Source organism: Amaranthus tricolor, chromosome 6, assembly GCF_026212465.1.
Source record: "Amaranthus tricolor cultivar Red isolate AtriRed21 chromosome 6, ASM2621246v1, whole genome shotgun sequence".
In the NCBI taxonomy this organism is placed as follows: domain Eukaryota; kingdom Viridiplantae; phylum Streptophyta; class Magnoliopsida; order Caryophyllales; family Amaranthaceae; genus Amaranthus; species Amaranthus tricolor.
Genome location: NC_080052.1, coordinates 19,807,999 through 19,827,492, shown reverse-complemented (window position 1 = coordinate 19,827,492; position 19,494 = coordinate 19,807,999). Strand labels below are relative to the sequence as shown.

The 19,494-nt window shown below is 34.0% G+C and overlaps 2 protein-coding genes and 1 long non-coding RNA gene across 6 annotated transcripts in view; 2 read left to right on the top strand and 1 right to left on the bottom strand.

Moving 5' to 3' along the window:
• The window catches only part of LOC130814806 (oxysterol-binding protein-related protein 4B-like), a 988,965-nt gene that overhangs the window by 161,004 nt on the left and 808,467 nt on the right, over nt 1–19,494 (top strand). The gene's annotated exons all lie outside the window — the stretch shown is intronic.
• On the top strand, nt 8,354–15,431 carry LOC130814816 (18S rRNA (guanine-N(7))-methyltransferase RID2-like). Of its 3 annotated transcripts, none has more exons than XM_057681034.1 (9): nt 8,354–8,609; nt 9,652–9,727; nt 10,258–10,341; nt 10,441–10,496; nt 10,838–10,894; nt 13,146–13,195; nt 13,460–13,612; nt 14,684–14,819; nt 15,079–15,431. In XM_057681034.1, the coding sequence occupies exons 1-9, from the start codon at nt 8,511–8,513 to the stop codon at nt 15,241–15,243; spliced, it is 876 nt and encodes a 291-aa protein (XP_057537017.1). In that variant the 5' UTR covers nt 8,354–8,510; the 3' UTR covers nt 15,244–15,431. The 3 variants fall into 3 exon arrangements, with proteins under 3 accessions (XP_057537017.1, XP_057537018.1, XP_057537016.1); XM_057681035.1 differs by having other exon boundaries at nt 15,001–15,431; XM_057681033.1 differs by having other exon boundaries at nt 14,684–15,431.
• LOC130814826 (uncharacterized) lies at nt 15,560–18,720 on the bottom strand. Its single transcript, XR_009042493.1, has 3 exons — nt 18,280–18,720; nt 17,359–17,436; nt 15,560–16,520 (listed from the first exon to the last, which is right to left on the bottom strand). It is a non-coding gene; the product is annotated as an uncharacterized LOC130814826 (long non-coding RNA).

The window sequence follows — 19,494 nt, the reverse complement described above, 5'->3', positions numbered from 1 at the left end:
TAGCTTCTCCTCTTTATCATGCTTTCGTGAACAAAGTACTCAATCTAGAGACCTTCAAACTCTAGAAACTGGAGACCTCGAAGGACTCTATTACCTTGTTTTTATCATCACGAAGAAAGCAACTAAAGGGTCTCAAAGTTGCTTCCCAACATCTGATGAGCGATCAATTCACATTGAATTCAAGACTAGATGTTTCTTCTAGTGCTGAATTAGGTTTTGCTCATGGTTTCAAAGATGGGCATAAATCAATTTCGTGAGCCGAAAACTCAATGGAATTCCTACTCAATGGCTTAGTAAACTGATCCGCCATATTGAGTTTAGCATTTACATAGTCAATAGAAATGACCCTTCCCTTAATAAGATCATGCACAAGAGTATGTCTAAGTGCGATATGCCTTGACTTACCATTGTATGTTTGACTATATGTTCTGTTCAAAATCAAATGACTATCACAATGGATAGGCATCGGTGAAATTGGCTTAACCAACAGCGGGCTCTCATACATAAGATTTCTTAATCATTCTGCTTCTTTGCTAGCAAATGCTAAAGCAATAAACTCAGTGTAACAAGAGAGGCAATCTAGATACATAATTAACATTTAATAATAATGTTTAATACCAAAAAATATTGCGGAAGTCTCAAAATGCCGAATTATTAAAAACTTTAAATCATAAAACTAAAACTGTTTAAAACAAAAGTAAAATATTATTACCTCTGATAAGAAATATTGTTTTCTCAAAAAGAAAAAAAATACATCATCATCAAGTCATCAATAAAGATACAAAAAGCAGCTAAGTTCTCGATAAATAGTAATTGCTGCGGCCTGGATCGGAACCTAAACTAAATCCTGCAAAATGCTGCCATCCATGATACGGATGACAGCCGATTGAATCGGTCAGCGCTTAACGCCGAGCATAACTTCCTATCCAGCTCAAAATACGGAAATTATACGCTACATTTACAAAATAAGAATTTAAGTACGAACTTATACTTAATTGACAACACTGTATACTTTTACCATGTTCTTTTTCTGTTACATACTTTTAAGTCATTTAGATACCATTCTCGATCTTGATAGAAGTACGTTACTTCCACTTATACAATTCGGTAATCTTAACACATGATTAAGTTCATTTGGTTAATACTCATAACCGTACCATGCATCATAGCATCAACACTAATCAAGTTTATCACTGATCAACAAGCACATAAATATGACACCTGATATATGTAAGGGTCTGGTTAGGTGAGAACCGTAGTCCTAAACCCTAACTGTGGTAGGAGTCGTCACCCCTCCAATACAATATTTATGCTTGAGCTATACAGGATAGGTAGCGAACCCCATGTCTTACACCGCATTTTACGTGCCGGCCAACACGGACGCCAGGATTTTACATTCCGGTCCATGGTTCGACATTACCTTACTATCAGGTTCATTCAATCAATACATTTCACACAATTACATCACATTTTTATTACTCCAAGTTGACTTTGAATTTGAATTTGACCAACCTAAGTGGTAACTTCATTTATTTAATATAATTCTTAATCATAACGTTTAATTTACCTTCACGTCTTTATATGTTCATTACTTAATTTTTACACATTAAAATTTTATTTATAACTTTATTTTAATAGGTCACTAAATTCACACTAATAACTTAATATTTTATTAATAGTCTCCAAATTAGTACTTTCCATAAGTAGCTACTAAAATCTATTTCTCTTGAATAAATAAAACATTATTCTCCTCACAAAATCTAACATTCTAATTAAAATTCAAGTTAAACTGCAACCTTTGGATAAGTTTTCAAACTTCAACAAGTTTACCAAAAAAATAATTATTTCAAGTTTGGAAAAACAAGTAAACTTATGAGATTCGCAAAATCAACATTCTAGTTATAAAACAAATAAAACTTATAATTTCACAAAAATTAATATTTCACACATAGTTTAAGAACAAGTTTACTTAAAATACTTTTACATCTTTTTAAATAAATTTTGGTCAACTAGTTAGCAGATAAAATATTATTTTTTACTAAATAGTAATTAAATGTCACAAAAGTTATTTTTTTTTTAATTATGAAATCTTATATATTCAAGAAAATCACTTTAATATTTAATAACTTATAAAGCTTTCTCAAAAATAACTTTTAAGAATTTATTTTAATATTATCACAAAATAGCTTATAATAATATAAAAAATAAATCAAACTCTTTTTCTTTTTAATATGATAATGGTCGAATGGCCTATGAGTATTTTGGGGCCTTTTTCACTAACAAAACAACTTCATTTAATTTATTATAGTAAATTCAAGATTTAAATAATTAACATAACTACTAAAAAAAATAAAAACTTTACACAATAACTTAAAAATTTACTATAACTTTAAGGATAAACTTAAATCTCAGAATAAAGTATAATAACAATATTCTTAATATAATCATACTTAGTAAAATATGTTCATAAAATAACTTACTACCTTATAAACTAGTTTGAAGGCTAACATAAACATATTAATACAAAATTCTAACATAAATTAAATTCTTAAATATAATAACATTTCTAATGTAACATAATGTAACACATAACTCATAAATATACTAGCACTAGTTTATAACATAAATCATGCTTAATATCACTAAAATATAATTTTGCACTCAACTTCCTAAACTTGTCCAAAGATTATTAAATTAACATACTAAAAATACTTTTAGCATACACATACTTAATATAATCTTGATCATAATTTCATTAAACTAAATTCCACTAAAATATATCAACATATTTCATACTTTGCATATTATAAAGTAAATATAATGTAAAATTCCACAAAAAAAGCAGGGTAAGAAGTTATACCATACTAACACCAAGGATTAGTACTAAGTACTAATTAGGAAAATAATAAGAAATAAGATCCTCCAAGATAGATAATAATGCTCCAAAGATAATTAATCCCAACTCCTAAAATAATGATGATGGTTTAAGCTAAATAAAGAGTGTTCTAAGCTCCATGTTCTTTAATTTTTTCAATTAATAAAGGTATTAATGTAGTAAGATTTTAATGAAATGAAAATATAAGAAAGAATGTTAGAAAGATTTGATGATGGTGGTGTAAGTGATCTCATGGCTAAGGGGGTATTTATAATGGGTTTGGGCAACTTTGTAGTTCATTAGATTGTATGAAAAAGAGTGTTAGGGGTATAGAAGAAGCTAAGGTTAACTTGTGTAAGTGCTTTAGAGTGTGTAAGTGAATATGTAAGAGTTGGAGTAAGTAAGTGAATGTGTAAGAGTTTGGAGTGTAGAAGAAGGTTAGCTTGTGTAAGGAAATGGTGATAGCTTGTGTAAGTGATGAACATCATGGGTTACCATAGAAAGGATTTTGGTTCATCAAAATTTTGTTCTAGTATGTACAAGTGAATATACTTTAAAATAATGGGTAAATTTGATCATGAAAATATGTAGTTTATTTAAAATTTTGCTTAAACAATACTTAATGTTAATAATAAAATTACGACTCATTTTTATGTATAAAATAATTATATCAAAATTATAAGGTTAAAATAATAAGTAGTAATGTTAGTTTAAGGAAGAAAGTTAAAAAGTAACGTTTTACAAAACCGTGAATATAATAACAAAATTTTACTTTTCGTACTATAAAATAATAAAATAATATTTTAGTGCTTATAAAAAGATTTTATACAAAATACTATGTTAAAGTTTAATATTTGAAAGAAATTACAAAATCGGAAAAGATTTAAGAATAAAAGATAGTTTGAAATGGATAATCAAAAGATTAGAGATTTGAATTGAAAATTCGAAATAATTAATCGGAAGATTAAAATTAAGAATTTTGAGTCTGTTATACTCATAACACATCGTAGAATTTGCAACACATGTTTATTTCTTAGAAGCCCATGATATGGCACCTCCCCCAAACACAAACACCCATCCACTTGTAGAAGAATTATCCTCTTTATTGGATGCCAAAGTTGCATCAGAATATCCTTCCAAAATCGGAGGATCTCTATGATAACATAAACCATAATCCAATGTTCCTTTCAAGTAACTAAAAACTCTTCTCACAGCTTTCCAATGGGAAGGACCCGAATTTTGAGTAAATCTACTCAACTTTCCCACTACAAAAGCTATATCTGGCCTTATACAGGTCATTGCATACATCAAAGATCCAATGAGTTTTGAATATTCCAATTGAGAAATAGCATCACTTCTCACACGGATCTATGGGAGTGACAACAGGAGCTTTCTCAAACATTTTAAATCGTTTGAGAATCTTCTCAATATAATTAGATTGATTTAACATAAGACCTCCATTATGTTTTATTATCTTAATGCCTAAGATAAAGTCAACCTTTCGCAGGTCCTTCATAGAAAAGGACGATGACAAAAATTCTTTTGCCATCTCTATTTGCTCTATACTTGTACAGTTGTACCAATTATGAGGTGAAAGTCGTACAACCTCGCTCGCTGAATGTAGGGGATGATCCGTGCGTCAATCTGCCATGGAGCAGAGTCCAGATGCCTGGTGTATATGGTCTCTGTGTTGGACACTTGAACGCAAAGATTATATTAGCATAAAATTAAAGTATTAAGGCATATACATTCAAAATACTAAGTTGACTAACCTGGACATCCCATAGTACACTACTCTTGTGATCCGCCTGCATCGTCAGCACACTAGGGTCGCGAGGGCCTAGAGCTTTTGGATCCATCTCTACTGTAATTCAACAATAACTTACTTGTAGTTATGATTATACGTAAAAGACTTAAGAAATACTCAATTTTTTTACTTATGTTATTTATTTGTTTCCATAGTCTTTATGTTTCTATTCTTAAATACAAATACTGTTTACCTTGACGTGCAAGTTCTAGTGTTGTGACCTTCACTACCACACCGTCGACAGACGTTGTGTCTCCTTGATCCTTCGTCCATCTCGTTGCTGATCCTCCTTGACTTAGGTCTTCCTAGTCCACGAATGTGATCTGGATCGTGTATCACCTCAACACCGGTGTATTGAGGCCATGACCTCTTATCAATCAACGGCATGAATATGGATTCATATGTATTAACATAGCTCTGGGTAGTGTAGTAGGAGTCCACAAAACGCTCATACGATAAGTGTCTTTTAATACAAACGACAAGAACATGAGAATAAGGTAAGTGATATATGGTGGGTTTGTTACAAGTGCATTTCCTCTCTCTCAAATCCACACTTTGTATTTTACCACCCTTGGCAGATCCTCCACTACCACGTCCAGTCTTAACTTGAAAAAGGCCTCGTCTGTAGTCAAATGCGACGATCTCATGGAAGTTTGCCTTCTTAGTGTTACGGGTGATAATTCTTGTGGCGTGTAAAGTGTACTTACTTCCCCCAATTAGCCATGCATTTGCATTCTCGCGTCTTTTAACAAAATAATCATTAACACGGTAGAAGGTGAACTCCACAAGTGTAGTTATAGGCAAGAAAAGTACACCCTTCATCACGTTATTGAATACTTCAGCTAAGTTGGTATTAGTAACACCATACCTATAACCTCCATCATGACATATTGACCATTTACACATATCACCAACTTGATCAATCCAAAAAAGAGCTTCTCGTTTGGCAACACCAGTAGCCTTCAATCCCTCGATGATCTTATGTAGTTGTCTTTGCTCTGCAGTCCTACCATACATCTTCTTCAGCTTCACATTACTCATTTGACGGTTGGAGTTACTTAACAAATGCCGCAAGCAAAACCTATGATGGGCGTTTGGAGGTTGCCATTCTGGCTCCTCCATGGTTGCTAGAATGCCCGCATGTCTATCAGAAATAACACATAAACCTGGACTATGCATCACATGCTTACGAAGACACGCCATAAACTAAGACCACGCAGCTATGCATTCCTTCTCTACCAAAGCAAAGGCAAGCGGGAAGATTCCCTTGTTCCCATCTTGACCAATCGCAATCAATAATGTATGGCAATACGTACCGTACAAGTGTGTTCCGTCAATGGTAATAAGGGGTTTGCAATATTTGAACCCCTCAATACTAGTTTTAAAAGCCCAGAACACATGTTAGAAAGTTTTAATACTAGGACAGACGTACACACCAACATCATTATCTTCCTTAAAGAACCACTCAACTACAGTCCCGGGGTTAGAAACTTGCATTGCTTTCAAGAAGCGAGGAAAGAGAGGATAAGAGTCTTCCCATGTCCCATAGATAGAGAGAAGGGCTTGCTGTTTAGCACACCATGCCCGCTTATAGGTCACTTCGACACCAAATTGGTCTTTCACCATTTGTCGCACCACAGATACCTTAATTGATGGGTCTTCAGCAACACAATTTCTAATAGTATTGTTAATCACGGAAGATGTCAAATGAATGTGTCCAGCTGACACATTTTCAGTACTTAATACACAACCCCCATACTTCCCTTTATATGTAACAATCTCCCATGAAGGTGAATGGGAGCTCTTCCTAGCCCTTAGCCTCCAAGCACACCCTCTCTTACACTCCAAGGTAAGCACGGTTTGATTTGAAGCCTCAGTTCGGTACTCAACGTTCCTACGAATATGATACAATCTAACAGCGTCCAACATGGCATCCTTGTTATCAAACATCATACCCTTTTGAAACTCTCCTTCATTGGTGTAGGTTGTATCACATGCCCAAGACCTCCAAGAGTTGTCCTCAACGTGTTCATCTAAAGGGGGAACTAGTGCATAAGGTGTAGGAGCAACGATTGTTAGAATGTTGCCTAAGGTCATGTCATTAGCTAGAGCCTCCTCATCAACACCCACATTGTCCTCAGAAGGAGCTTCACCGAATTCATTACTCTCACTATTAACATCATCCCAAGGCTCATTTGTATCTTCTAAGTTAAAAGTATCATCATTTGAGACTTGAATTTGAAGTTGATTGGGTTCATTAGAAGGAGAAGAAGAAGATGGTATAACGGGATTTTGGGTTTCTTGGGTAGAGAAGGGCGTAGGAAAAGAAGCAGAAGAAGTTACATTCAGGAATGCATTTGTTTCTACAACATTGACATCTTGATTCCCTAGGGGTACCTCTTCTACATATAACTCTAAAGAAGGAATAGAAGTAGACTTTGAATACTCCCATATTGCATCTATAGCCTCCTCATCCTCAACCGGAAGAGCTAACAATTCTCCACTCATATTGTATTTAAAACTTACATTAATAATACTTCTTGTAGTGTCAATGCCAATCTTAGAGCATATAACATGTTTAAATTTATTCAAGTCCATGTTTGAGTTGCATGCAAATAGTTTACGTCTTCCCTCAACATACTTAACATTGCTACTACTTGATCGAATTGAACCATTCCAAAAACATACGAAAGTCACACGAAATGAAGCCATTTCTACAACAATACATACAAAATCAACATCACCATCAAGTTCATAAGAAAGCAAGTCCATCGTTCAAAATTAGGGTTTACATACAAATATTCTCTACATTAAATTCAAACATTTTCTACATTAAATTCATGAACAAACTACCACATTATGAAAATCATGACAAATAACAAGTACATTTGACACATTTATAGAGTTTAAATATAAATGACCACTACAAATGACATACTTTTTAAAAACAAAAAGAACTAAAAAATTTATAATAAAATGTACCTTAATAAGCTGTCAATCACCAAGGAGTAGTAATTTGCAAGTTTATGAACCTGCATTTAATTGAAACTTCATGAAGAAATATAAATCCTAAATTTTCGAAAAAAGAAAAAAAAAAATTATTGCCTGAGGTGAATGTAGTAAAATGACAGAACTAATTAGTAGTACAAAGTTGAAATTTGATGAAATTAATTGAAAGGATTGAAGTTGATTTTAATGGTGGAAAGAAGTGGGAGATTTTCGTGGGTTATTAGGGCTCTCAAACGAAGTAAAGTGAAATGAGGAAGGAGACTGTTAGTAACAGCGATATTAAGGTTTGACCAGTCAACCTTAATCTCGCTATTACTAATAGCGACTTGGGGCTTGACTAAAATTTTGACCATTTGTTTTAATTCGCTGTTAGTAAGAGCGAGTATACACTAAACCTAGCTTTGGAGCCAAAGACGCTTATTTTGGAAAAAAAATTTAAACGAAACTTATTTTTGAACAAAGTTATTAAATCATCTTATTTTTTTTCAATTTTTCTTACAAAACCCTTTTAAAAACGAACCAAATAAGAGTTTAAAATAGGGGCTAAGCCAATCGAACACCTTGAACAAAGTTATTAAATTATCTTATTTTTTTCAATTTTTCTTACAAAACCCTTTTAAAAACGAATAGTTAAGAGTTTAAAATGGGGGCTGAGCCAATCGAACAGCCCTGACTATCGAGTCCTCTGCCATGACTTTCCTTAACCTAACACAGAAAAAAAAAACAAAACAAAAAAAAAGGAAAAGGAGGTGAAGGAAGGCAAAACCCAAAACCCCAGAAAAGCCTGTGCTATCCATTAGCGAAGCTCCGCACACAAAGATGGCGTCAAGGCCGGAGCTGTTAGCACCACCAGAGATCTTCTATGATCAAACTGAAGCTCGTAAATACACTTCCTCTTCTCGTATCATCGACATTCAGGTTTCCCCTTTTCCTATCTTTTTCTCTCTCCTTCGATTGCATCATCTAGTTCTATGATTGTATTACTAATTTTATTTAAAGTTTTTTTGTGCAATTTATTTCCCATATTTCGAAAACCCATTTGTTCTTTCGTGTTGATTTTGAGTTTTAAATATGTGCCCAACCAATTTCATGACAGAAAAAAAATGGAAACTTAGAGGAATAGGAATCGTTCACTTGGTGATGTGGTTTTTTGGTTTGAAAATGTCATAAATGCTTTGTTGTTGTGAATTTTTATTTGTTGTTTTGATAAAGAAAAAATTTACAAGCTTGGAAGGGTTTGTATGATGATTTTTGAATCTTATATTCAAGGAAAATAAATTTTTGAGATTGATTACACTTTTTAAATCATTGTCTTTGTGGGGTGAATTTGACTTTTACTGTTTGTATTTGTTTGTTTTTCTTAAGAAATTTACAAGCTTTAAAGGTTGTAATGTTGTATGATGATTTTGACTCATGAATTCAAGGAAAACTTATTTTTGAGGATTAAATTAATAATATGATTTGAATCATGGTCTTTCTGGGGTGATTTTCACTTTTAACTTCCATAAAGGAGTAGAGTTGTGGTAGGTGAGTGACAACAAGTTAAACTTCATCACATCCTAGAACTAGAGCATGAAGTGGTTAGTAATATAACAAAGCCGATCTTGGAGTGAAGGAAAAGTAAAAGAAGGGGTGAATGTGATTAATTTAAGGGCAAAGTCAGAAAATAAAAGTCAATGGGGCCGGAAAAATATGAAGTAATACTAACAATATATGACTGAAGATTTTTCAGGGCCGAACTATTTAAAAAAAATGCTTTGAAAATACACTGCAAAAGTTGCTATTGAATAGTTTGTTATGCCTTTTGGGAAATTTGTGATAGCAATGGACTATAGATAAACTTTGCTTTATTTGTTTCTTTGGACTTGAATATATCGTATTGTTTGATGTTTAAGAAACTATGTAATGGTGTTTCATCAGACAAATCACTGATGATATATTTTCGGGATATGATTTGCAGGCGAAATTATCTGAAAGAGCACTGGAGTTGCTTGCCTTGCCTGATGATGGAGTTCCTAGATTGCTCCTTGACATTGGTAGAATAGCTTTCATTTTTCTTTATTCATCTTTGTTTGTGATTTTTTCTTTCAAAGTAATCACAACTTATAAATGGAAGATGGAAGAATGACATGTATAATTTAATGTTATTTATTGGTTTTACTAGTGCAACTTGTATCATGTACTAAGAGTGAAGAGGAGTTTCCTTTCTTAGCAGAAACAAAATGCAGACAGTGAGTGTTGTTGTACACATTATCTTTGTTCTTTCTATTTGGTTTATGATGGGATTTCTAGATCTCCAAGAGGATGTTGCTTCAATTATAGGATACATTTGTTTATCTTGAACAAGAGTGATTTTAATTTTATTGTTTCATTTGTTGGGGTGTATTTTAATAGTTTGTACTAGCTTCATGATAATCTGTTGAAAGCGTTCGATCTACAATGTATTGATGCCTCTATATATTACCATAAGGAATCTAAATCGGAAGTGTCTTTTTATAATGTATGCATGTTGGAGTGCAGAGGTGTGGCTCAAGAGGAATAACATTTCTTTTGTTTCTCTTTCTAGGTTGTGGATCTGGGCTCAGTGGAGAGACATTGTCTGAGAATGGGCATAATTGGATTGGTTTAGATATTTCCCAAGCAATGCTGGGTATCTCAAATTCATCTTTTTGTCTTTTCGTTTTTGTTAATATTTGCAGTAGAAATTGATGCTTTAACCGTTCTTTTTCTCTCTTTTCTGCTATGCCAGATGTTGCTCTGGAGCGAGAGGCTGAGGGTGATCTTCTTCTTGCAGACATGGGTCAGGTAGCTTTGTGATATATAGTTAGGAAGCAATTTATTCTTTTAGAGAAAACACTTTAGGTTCAAAGCTTAGGATTTTCAACAATTATGTCAACTAAACTGGAACTTCTGGTATGGTGAGGTGCATGATATTTTGTGTTAGGCTGTTATATTTTTGGTAGAATTGTCAAATTGACTAGAACTGGTAGTTGATAAGGATTGCTTACATTATACTTTTGTCAAGTTAATTTCTTTGTTGGATAAGTGTAACCTGACCTTCTATATAACTCAATACAATATTGATCCAAACATTTCCTTTAAATTGTGTGAGCGAACTTATATGTTTATATATTTAATTTCTCTAGGGGCTTGGTCTTCGTCCTGGAGTTATTGATGGTGCAATTAGTATCTCTGCCGTCCAGGTTATTTTTCAGCTTTTTTTTTTTCTATTTATATTATTTTCTGAAAGATCCTACGATATGTTATTGATGTGCAAATTTTATTTAACCGCAAGCGCACGGTGTACGTGTAGTCGCGGGTCGAACACAAGGAAGCTAAGACAAGAAGCTTGCTAATTTCTACTAATTATATTGCTCAAGGAGAAAAAATGTTTGGTTGGTTGTTTAGCTATCAAACTACAAATGCAATAAGAAATATGGATTAAAACTATACGATGAAGAAATCTAGGGTGTTGGGAATCCCCTAAAGTCTCGTATGATCAAATTCTCATTAGTGTCTATGAAATGTCGGATTAATTACGTGGTCAAATATGATCTTGTTAATCTCAGACTCTCGCTCTGTTGATTAACTATTAGATTGAGAGCCTACTAATTCAATTCTCACACGCTAGTTTTATTGAATGAATTAATAAGAATTTAACTATAATATACACTAAAGCTAAGTCGATCCTAATCTCACACGCTAGTTCTATTGACTAGTCCAACAAAATATATTTAATTTAGGGTTATTAGCACAATTTAACCACTTTAATCCTAATTTTATAGACACTTTCAATCATTAAATCATACTTGACTTTTAGGTTCAAACCCTAATCCTAGAAACTCACTATTTATGGTGAAAACAATAAACATAAACCCTAGGATGATACTAGACATGAATAAATATGAAAATAATAATAATTTCAAGAGAAGCAATAATTAAATGCTAGAAAACACAACAATTGAATAAAAGAGCAATAAATGAAGAACAAAACTAGTTTTTATTGAAGGATGATTAATGTAAAACAATTAAGATTCACTAATGAAGGATTAAAATTAATACTAGGAATTAAAATGCAAAGGAAATTAAAAGACTAAAAGAAACTTACAATCCTTGAAGAAAGATTAATGACAAACTTCATGAAAAAGCTAAACTAAAGAAGAATTAAAGAGCAAAACTTACAAATTAGAGTAAAAGTAGTTTAAGATAGAGGGAAGAGGAGAGAAACCCTAATCAGCAATTAAGGGTCTATTTATATCACTAAGAGGAAATTAACCTAAGGCTTAATGAAAAACCGCCGCTAAAGTCACGTGCTGCCAATTTTGATCTTCGCCGAGTTAGCGGTCATGAATATATGAACACAGCCGAGTCGCCTTTATCTTCTGGAAAAGTGGGAAATTTGGTAGTCTTCACCACCGAGTTAGCGGTACCCTTTTCCACCCTTACGCCGAGTCGGCGTTCTTTTCTGGAAAAATGAAAAAGTCAGAACCAACCGCCGAGTCGGCGGTCATGACAAACCCCTCACAGCCGACTCGGTTTTTATCTCTGGAAAATTTGTTGATCTCTTTCTTCAACGCCGAGTCGCCGAGGAAAAAACCTTCACCTCAGCCGACTCGGCTCCTATACTCTGAGACAATTTTGCTTGCAAAACTTAATCTTTGGATCTTCACTTCACAAGGTTCGATAATTTCAAGAGCTTGATTCTTTCTTTATGTCCTGTATACAAGATTAGCCATAAAATCCACAAAATAAATCAAATTTGTCATGATTAACTTCTTTTCCCACAAATTGGTCATGGGACACCAATTGGGGCAAATAAGCTAAAAACGACCTTGAAACAACAAATACCCAAAAAGGAGCATAAAAATGATAGCCATAAGTGCAAATAATTGCACTTATCAGTTATTGAAGTGATGTTGATTGGAGAATAAGGTTTCTCACTACGTGTATGACTCACTGTCTCATTCTTATAAAGCCTTGTATTCCCAAATATTAGGTTTTGTTCTCCATTATGAGGAGAAATCACCCTTGATGAACGATTTGGATCATCTATATAATTGAAACTTGTGCCTGCTCATCAATCAAATGATCATTTACATGCTTAACCTTTGTTGTTTTCTCATTAAAACTTTTTATATGAACTTCCCTGTTCTGAACTTATTATTAGTTAAACTTGGTAGCTTTTGTATGATCTATTTTCTGTGCAAAAATTTTTAGTAGATGAAAAGAAAAGGCGTTAGTGGAAATTGAGATTGATGTGGCACAAAATGTTGACCATCCTTTCATGAGATAGCGACTTAGTCAATCATTTCACTGTAGTTAAATTCATTGCAATAAAGATTTAAATTTATATCTTTTATTAATATGTTTATTGGTCGTTAGATTTCCTTGTTTTTATCTCAAATCCTTTTACAGTAGTGTTTATCACTTGTCTGTTTTATTTTGATCAAACAGTGGTTATGCAACGCAGATAAGTCCTCCCACGAGCCCCGTTTAAGACTGAAGTAAGGGTTGTTTTATATTACAATGTCATTTCCAATTGCTTATTTTGTTCTGCGGTTTTGAGTGTTCAGTCATTCAGTGTGTTAACCTTTATGCTTGATTGAAAAAGTTGAAGAAGTTCTCTTCATTTATTCTACCTCCTTTTGTTCTCATTTATCTACCGAGGGGGATCTTTTGTAAACTCTCTCCTCCATGGAGTTGTGTAAACAATACTATGGTGATTCGCTGCACATTTTGTGACCAAATAAATGTCGCATTGGCTGCAGGGCATTCTTTGGATCATTATATAGGTGCCTCGCAAGAGGGGCTAGAGCAGTACTTCAGGTTTATCCCCAAAACGTGGCTCAGCGTGAACTTATCCTAGGATTTGCAATGCGTGCTGGATTTGCTGGTGGTGTTGTAGTTGACTATCCCCATAGGTAAACTTTATCTTCTGCATAATTTTTTTGTTCACCTGAGAGACAATTTATCGTAGTAGGCATGTAGCTATCTTCGTGGGTGATTTGAGAACAAATAAATCTAGTCCATGTTGAGTATTTCGAGCATGTAGTACATTATCCAAAGGCTTAAAGCATAAACTAGCAAAAGCGTAACAACGAGAACAAAATCTGAGCTGCTCAACCATGTGCTCGTTCGAGCAAGGTGATGCTTGTTTGAGCATGTCCTGTTTGGTCAGGTAGAGTGTTCCAAAACCTTCTTTTTGATGTTTTGATGATTTGCTCGTTCGAGCACCTTATGTGCTTGTTCAAGCACCTTGAGATTTTCGCGTCAGAAAGTTTTTGGAAGTGATTTTGGCATGTGCTCGTTCGAGCACCTTGGAACAGTGCATCTGTTCGTGATGCGAAATTTTGTTTCATGGAGCATTGTGTTATAAACGAATGTCTTACGTGATTATTAACTGATAATTATCAGTTATTATTGATAATCATCAGTTATTATTGATAATCATAAATCAATAAATAGGAGTGAGTGCATGGAGATCAAACACATCTTGATCATTTAGTTATAAACTCTTGAAACTCTTTTATAGTTTTCTGATTTTAGTTTCTTAATAAACACGTAATCATTTAGTTCAATCGGTTTGTATTAATCAGTTGGAGTGATTGATTGTATCTCATTGTGAATTTCCATTGTCATAACCTAAGTACCTTTGTGGGGGAAATATCACAATAGGAAAGCTTGTAGTCGCCTTCAATCTATATCAAGATTTCCGAGTGACGTTACCGTTGCAAACTAATCTTTTCTGCGGTGTTATCCATTTCGTGGTTCATTCAAGGGAAGAGTCCATTGCCATACAACACAAAGGAGGCACTACAAAGATCATACTTGTATTTATAGTTTATTTTCTGCAAATCTTTGTAATAGTCGATTGGACAAAATTTTGAATAGCTCTTGATCATTCACGTGGTCAAGTAGTAGCTGAGAATCTGTCTTTGAATGATACTCTTTAGAAGCTAATATAGATTCTTATTATTATCACTACATTGCAGTACAAAAAGTCGAAAAGAATACCTCGTCCTCACTTGTGGTCCACCATCCTTGAGTGCAGCCGTTCCTAAAGCTAAAGGTGAAGATGGAGAGTTTTGCTCCGATGATGAAAGTAGTGGAGACGAAGAAAATAAAACGGTCAGTTTAAATATGAGCCTGAATACTGTGTCCTTATTGCTTTCATGTTCCACAACCATTTATAACTCTCTTTGTTTTATTGAATTTGCTACATATATTTTAAGAGTCATTCGAAAACAATCTCTTTGTTATTACAAGGGTAAGGTAAGGTTGGTACTTACGACTTTGAAAAATATCCTAGGTGACAGCCAATTATTGGCATGATATAATGAAATGTTGTATTCACTTGCCCCATGAAAATTACGTTGCTGGCGTATAGGTTTCTGTTTCAGACAGACATAGACCCAGAAAAAAGCAGAGGCTGGACAAGAAAACTAAAGGAAAAGATTGGGTTATTCGGAAAAAAGAACAGATGAGAAGAAAGGGTGCCACAGTACCTGCAGATACAAAATACACAGCCCGTAAACGTAAAACTCGTTTCTAAATTTTTATTTTCGTATCTCACATTATCGATGCTTGTTGTGTATTTTACGAATCTTTTTTTTGGTAGAAAGTATTGAGTAAAAATTTATGGTGAATAGAGCAGCAATGAATGAAAGCTACATTTTATTGTATAATGCATTTCTCCCTGAAATTATACAATCTTTTTGAATGGTATGTTTCACTTGCATATGTCAAAGTGTGTATTTCTTTTTGTTTAATCATCAAAATGATTCTTTATTCATAGTAGAACCTCTTTTAGCTTCTTAAACATCTTATGCCTTTTTAAACTATGGGTAAAATCTTTATACACATTTGCCACTATAATTTTATAAACTCTAAATGTGAAAGTTGGCACTTAGACCTATTTCTTTTTTATTTGACCTTAAATTCAATTGAAAATTAATTGGCGATAACTAATAACCTATAAATAAATTTTGGCATGTGAATAAAAATATTCCAACCAAAATATATCAAAAAAGCTGATTAAAACCCCAATGAAATCTAAATCCAACCGAACCTGTTTTTTAAATGTTGTCAACTATTTCTATTTCATGTTATCATTTTTAGTAAGCTTTCACTACATTTTTAGTCATTTTTATTTTGAATCAATATTTCTTTGTTATAACCCTACAATCAATAAATTGATAAATGTTTTATACACAAATTTAGAAAGAGACAGCATAATTTTTACGTGGAATAATATGTAACACCCCTGAATTTTCAACCCCTTAAACGAAACCAGAATCGTGAAGGAAGGGAGGAAATTCGGGTGTTACATAAAAAGAAAAGGAAAAATAATTATTAAAATAAACACTAAAGATTAATTAAAAGGTGAGTGAGTTAAAATTTCGGCAACATCTCTACTGAAAATTGAGGATGTGACAAGAATATATAATTGGATAACATCAATATAATAATCTAAGGCCTTTAATGTCTTCAAGAATATGTCACGACGGAAAGAATCATCGTCGGCTTCTCAAATCACCAATTCTAATGAGGATCGTGGTTCCAAGTGTTAACGCATCGACCTGACGGATACTAAGAAGTAATCTCAATACTATACATTCAAAAACTACGCAGCGGAACTATGGATCATACAAGGAGTCACATGGCTCCATACAAAGGAAATTATACAATCCAAAAGAAAACTTTACAAGTAATATAAAAGCTACAAGCATTAGACAATTGTACACAATTGTTACGGTCGTACTCCGCTCTTCCCCCAATGCAAAACAAAAGAAGCTCCTATACCTGTCATGTCAAGCTATGATCCCCCTGCTGCTCCACATAATGACCATAGTCAGATGTGTCATAGCAGGAACATCATAGAGAGTCATGAGCAAACAACAACAAACACATACACGTCAGTAATTAATAAACTTATAACAATTAGAGTCATTGAACAAAACTATAGACAACGATCTAGTATGGCAATAACGAGTCTACTCATCTGTCTAAGCACCTCTATTTACTCATAATTTCTCCTTAAAGCTACTAATCTCTCGAAGTATATTCAAGGGTAGTGGATTCTTTCTCTATTCATGGCATAGTGACACGGCCAAGGGCGTTATCGGCCTCCCGGTGCCCATGGCAAAGTATGAGCTCATGCCCCCTCCAGCTGACCCTCTCGGGTCCTACCTTCGGGAAAAACTAACACACTGGGGTACTAAACTAGTGAAGAGGCCACCATATTGAGGTTTGCAAGGCCTGCATGGTAACACCTCGGTCAAGGGGCGTTATTGGCCTCCCAGCGGCTAATGACCCAAGCATGCTCATACCCTCCTTACGGTGGTCCCGTCGAACCTCACTTAGGGGACTATTAAATCTACCGGACATAATCCAGTTGAGTCACGCCAACTAATCATACATCAAGGCTCAATAAGTAGGAAATCACTTTGATACCACACACAACCATGGTGCGTTCTCTACTATTTAGAAATCTGTTCTCATAGTCTCCTAATGTTTTCATTCTACTTGTCTATATCACTATTATGACTATACGCTAACATAGTTCACTTTCTGACGTTCTATAATTCTAATGCAATGCATATAATCATGAAATATGGATAATACTTTGAAACAATGAATATGATAATTAGTTACTGCGTGTACGTACCTGCGAGCATCACTGCACGACCACAAGTTACAAAAATCACCCAACTAAGGGTCTACTTTCCTCTTATAAATTGGGAACCTATACAAGTTAGGAATAGAACTTATAAGTTCTCTTAACTAGTTTGTCATACCAGCTAGAAATCAAGTAACCACTATCATCCATTCACGACAAGTTTTCAATTACTTTTAGCACGTACGCATCTCATTCAACACCAAGCATAATCGTCAATTCAACAATAACACAAGTTTTTCCATCGGTAAAGAATAAAAGGATTATGTCGACTGCTTCATTACACCAACTAACTTTGAATTATAACGATTCACACTTAAGTCTCACAAAGTTAAATATAACTCTACTATGACATGAGGACAATTCTTAAAGTGGTCAGATCGCAACATTCTTTGCTACATCCTCCAAAGTTAGAGAGACTACAATCGAGCATCACCACAAGCAACTTAACAACCTTTTACAATAAGTTGATATCATTCTCATGGCCTTACTAAGATTATGCATTATGACTTCAATAACAACCTAATAAGAATACTTGTAATTCACAACAATCAAACCATAACAACTAGCAGTTATTTATCCCAATTTAACAACTAAGATCACTTCCATAGTCACTACAATCACCACCATTACTAATTATCACAACAAAAATAATCAATTAAGTTTCAAACAACTTTTAAGGTTATTTAATCAATCATCACACCATCAAAATATAGGATAGACACACATCATTTGTAATTTCATTTCTAAATCCAAACCCTAATCATTTCATATTCAAGGATAATTCTTTTAACTATTACCCATACTAGAATTCAATGAGACTAATACACAATCAACACACAACTCATAAACATGGTAGATTCTAATTAGAATGAGTAAATTAATCAATTTGAAAAGTGAGAGATGACTTACAATGGGTGAAACTAGAAAATGGGTCAAGAGGTTGGTGGTTCTTCTGGTGGTGGTGTGACTCAAGGTGTTGGTGGTGGAGGAGGGCTCGCGCAGCCAGTGGGGAAGCAAACACGCAGCCGCCTGCTACTGTGATGCGCACTATAGCCGCCTGCTGCTGGGCTGTACGTGGGAGTGAGGAGGAGGACCGGGTGCTGCTTGTGGTGGTTGTGGGAGGCTACCCGCTGCTGCTGCTCCTGGGGTGGCGGCTGCTCAGTAGCGAGGGAGAGGGAAGAGAAAGGAGAAGAAAGAGGGAAGGGTGCTGCTGCTGGTGGTGTTCTGTGGGACCGTGCAGCGGCTGGTGGCGGCCTAGCTGTTCACTGGTGGCGCAAGGAGAGAAGAGAGAAAGAAGGAGATGGGGGAGGAAGGAAAGTGACGGCTCTCTTTCTTGAGTGTTTAGGGTTTTCACGGTTTTATACTCCTTATTTCTATTATTATGATTATTATTATTATTATTATTATTATATTTATTTATTTATTTATTTTTCATCTCGATTTATTTTCTTACGAGGCCCAACTAAGAGACTCACCCTCGTGGGCTCACACATTTTAATAAAATAATCATTTTGATTCGAACCTCTTTATTTAAGAAATCGTAACTATATTTTTGATATATATGTATATAAGTTAACATTTAAATTCATGTATGCAAGAAATTTATTAAAACTAATTTCAAAAATAATTAAATATAATTGTAAAATCTTTATAAACTATTAAAATATTAAATAATTACGTCATTAAAATCTCGGGGTGTAACATAAACACAAATAAATTGTTTTAACTAGGGTCGAATAAAGTTTGGTTTAAACCGCCAATCAACTAGGCTAAATCGTAGTTTTAGTATTTGGTCAAGTCTACGATTTAAATGGTGCGTACCGTTTTTTTACAAAAACATTACAATGTCTAATCCTGTCCTGATTTTTTATTTTTCAATTCAGCCCATACCGCAAACCGTACAATGACCGAAAACCATAGTTTTTAACCTAGATATTTCAAAATGTAGTTAGTAATATATACTTGAATGATATATATAGATACAATCAACTAATTAAAAATTATTATATTTGGTGATTATAGGTGAGCAATATTTGCATAAAAACACATACTTCTATTAATTAGAACAAAAATATAAGAATGAAAAAGTCATAAATCATACCAGACCGTTGTAAAATGATATGG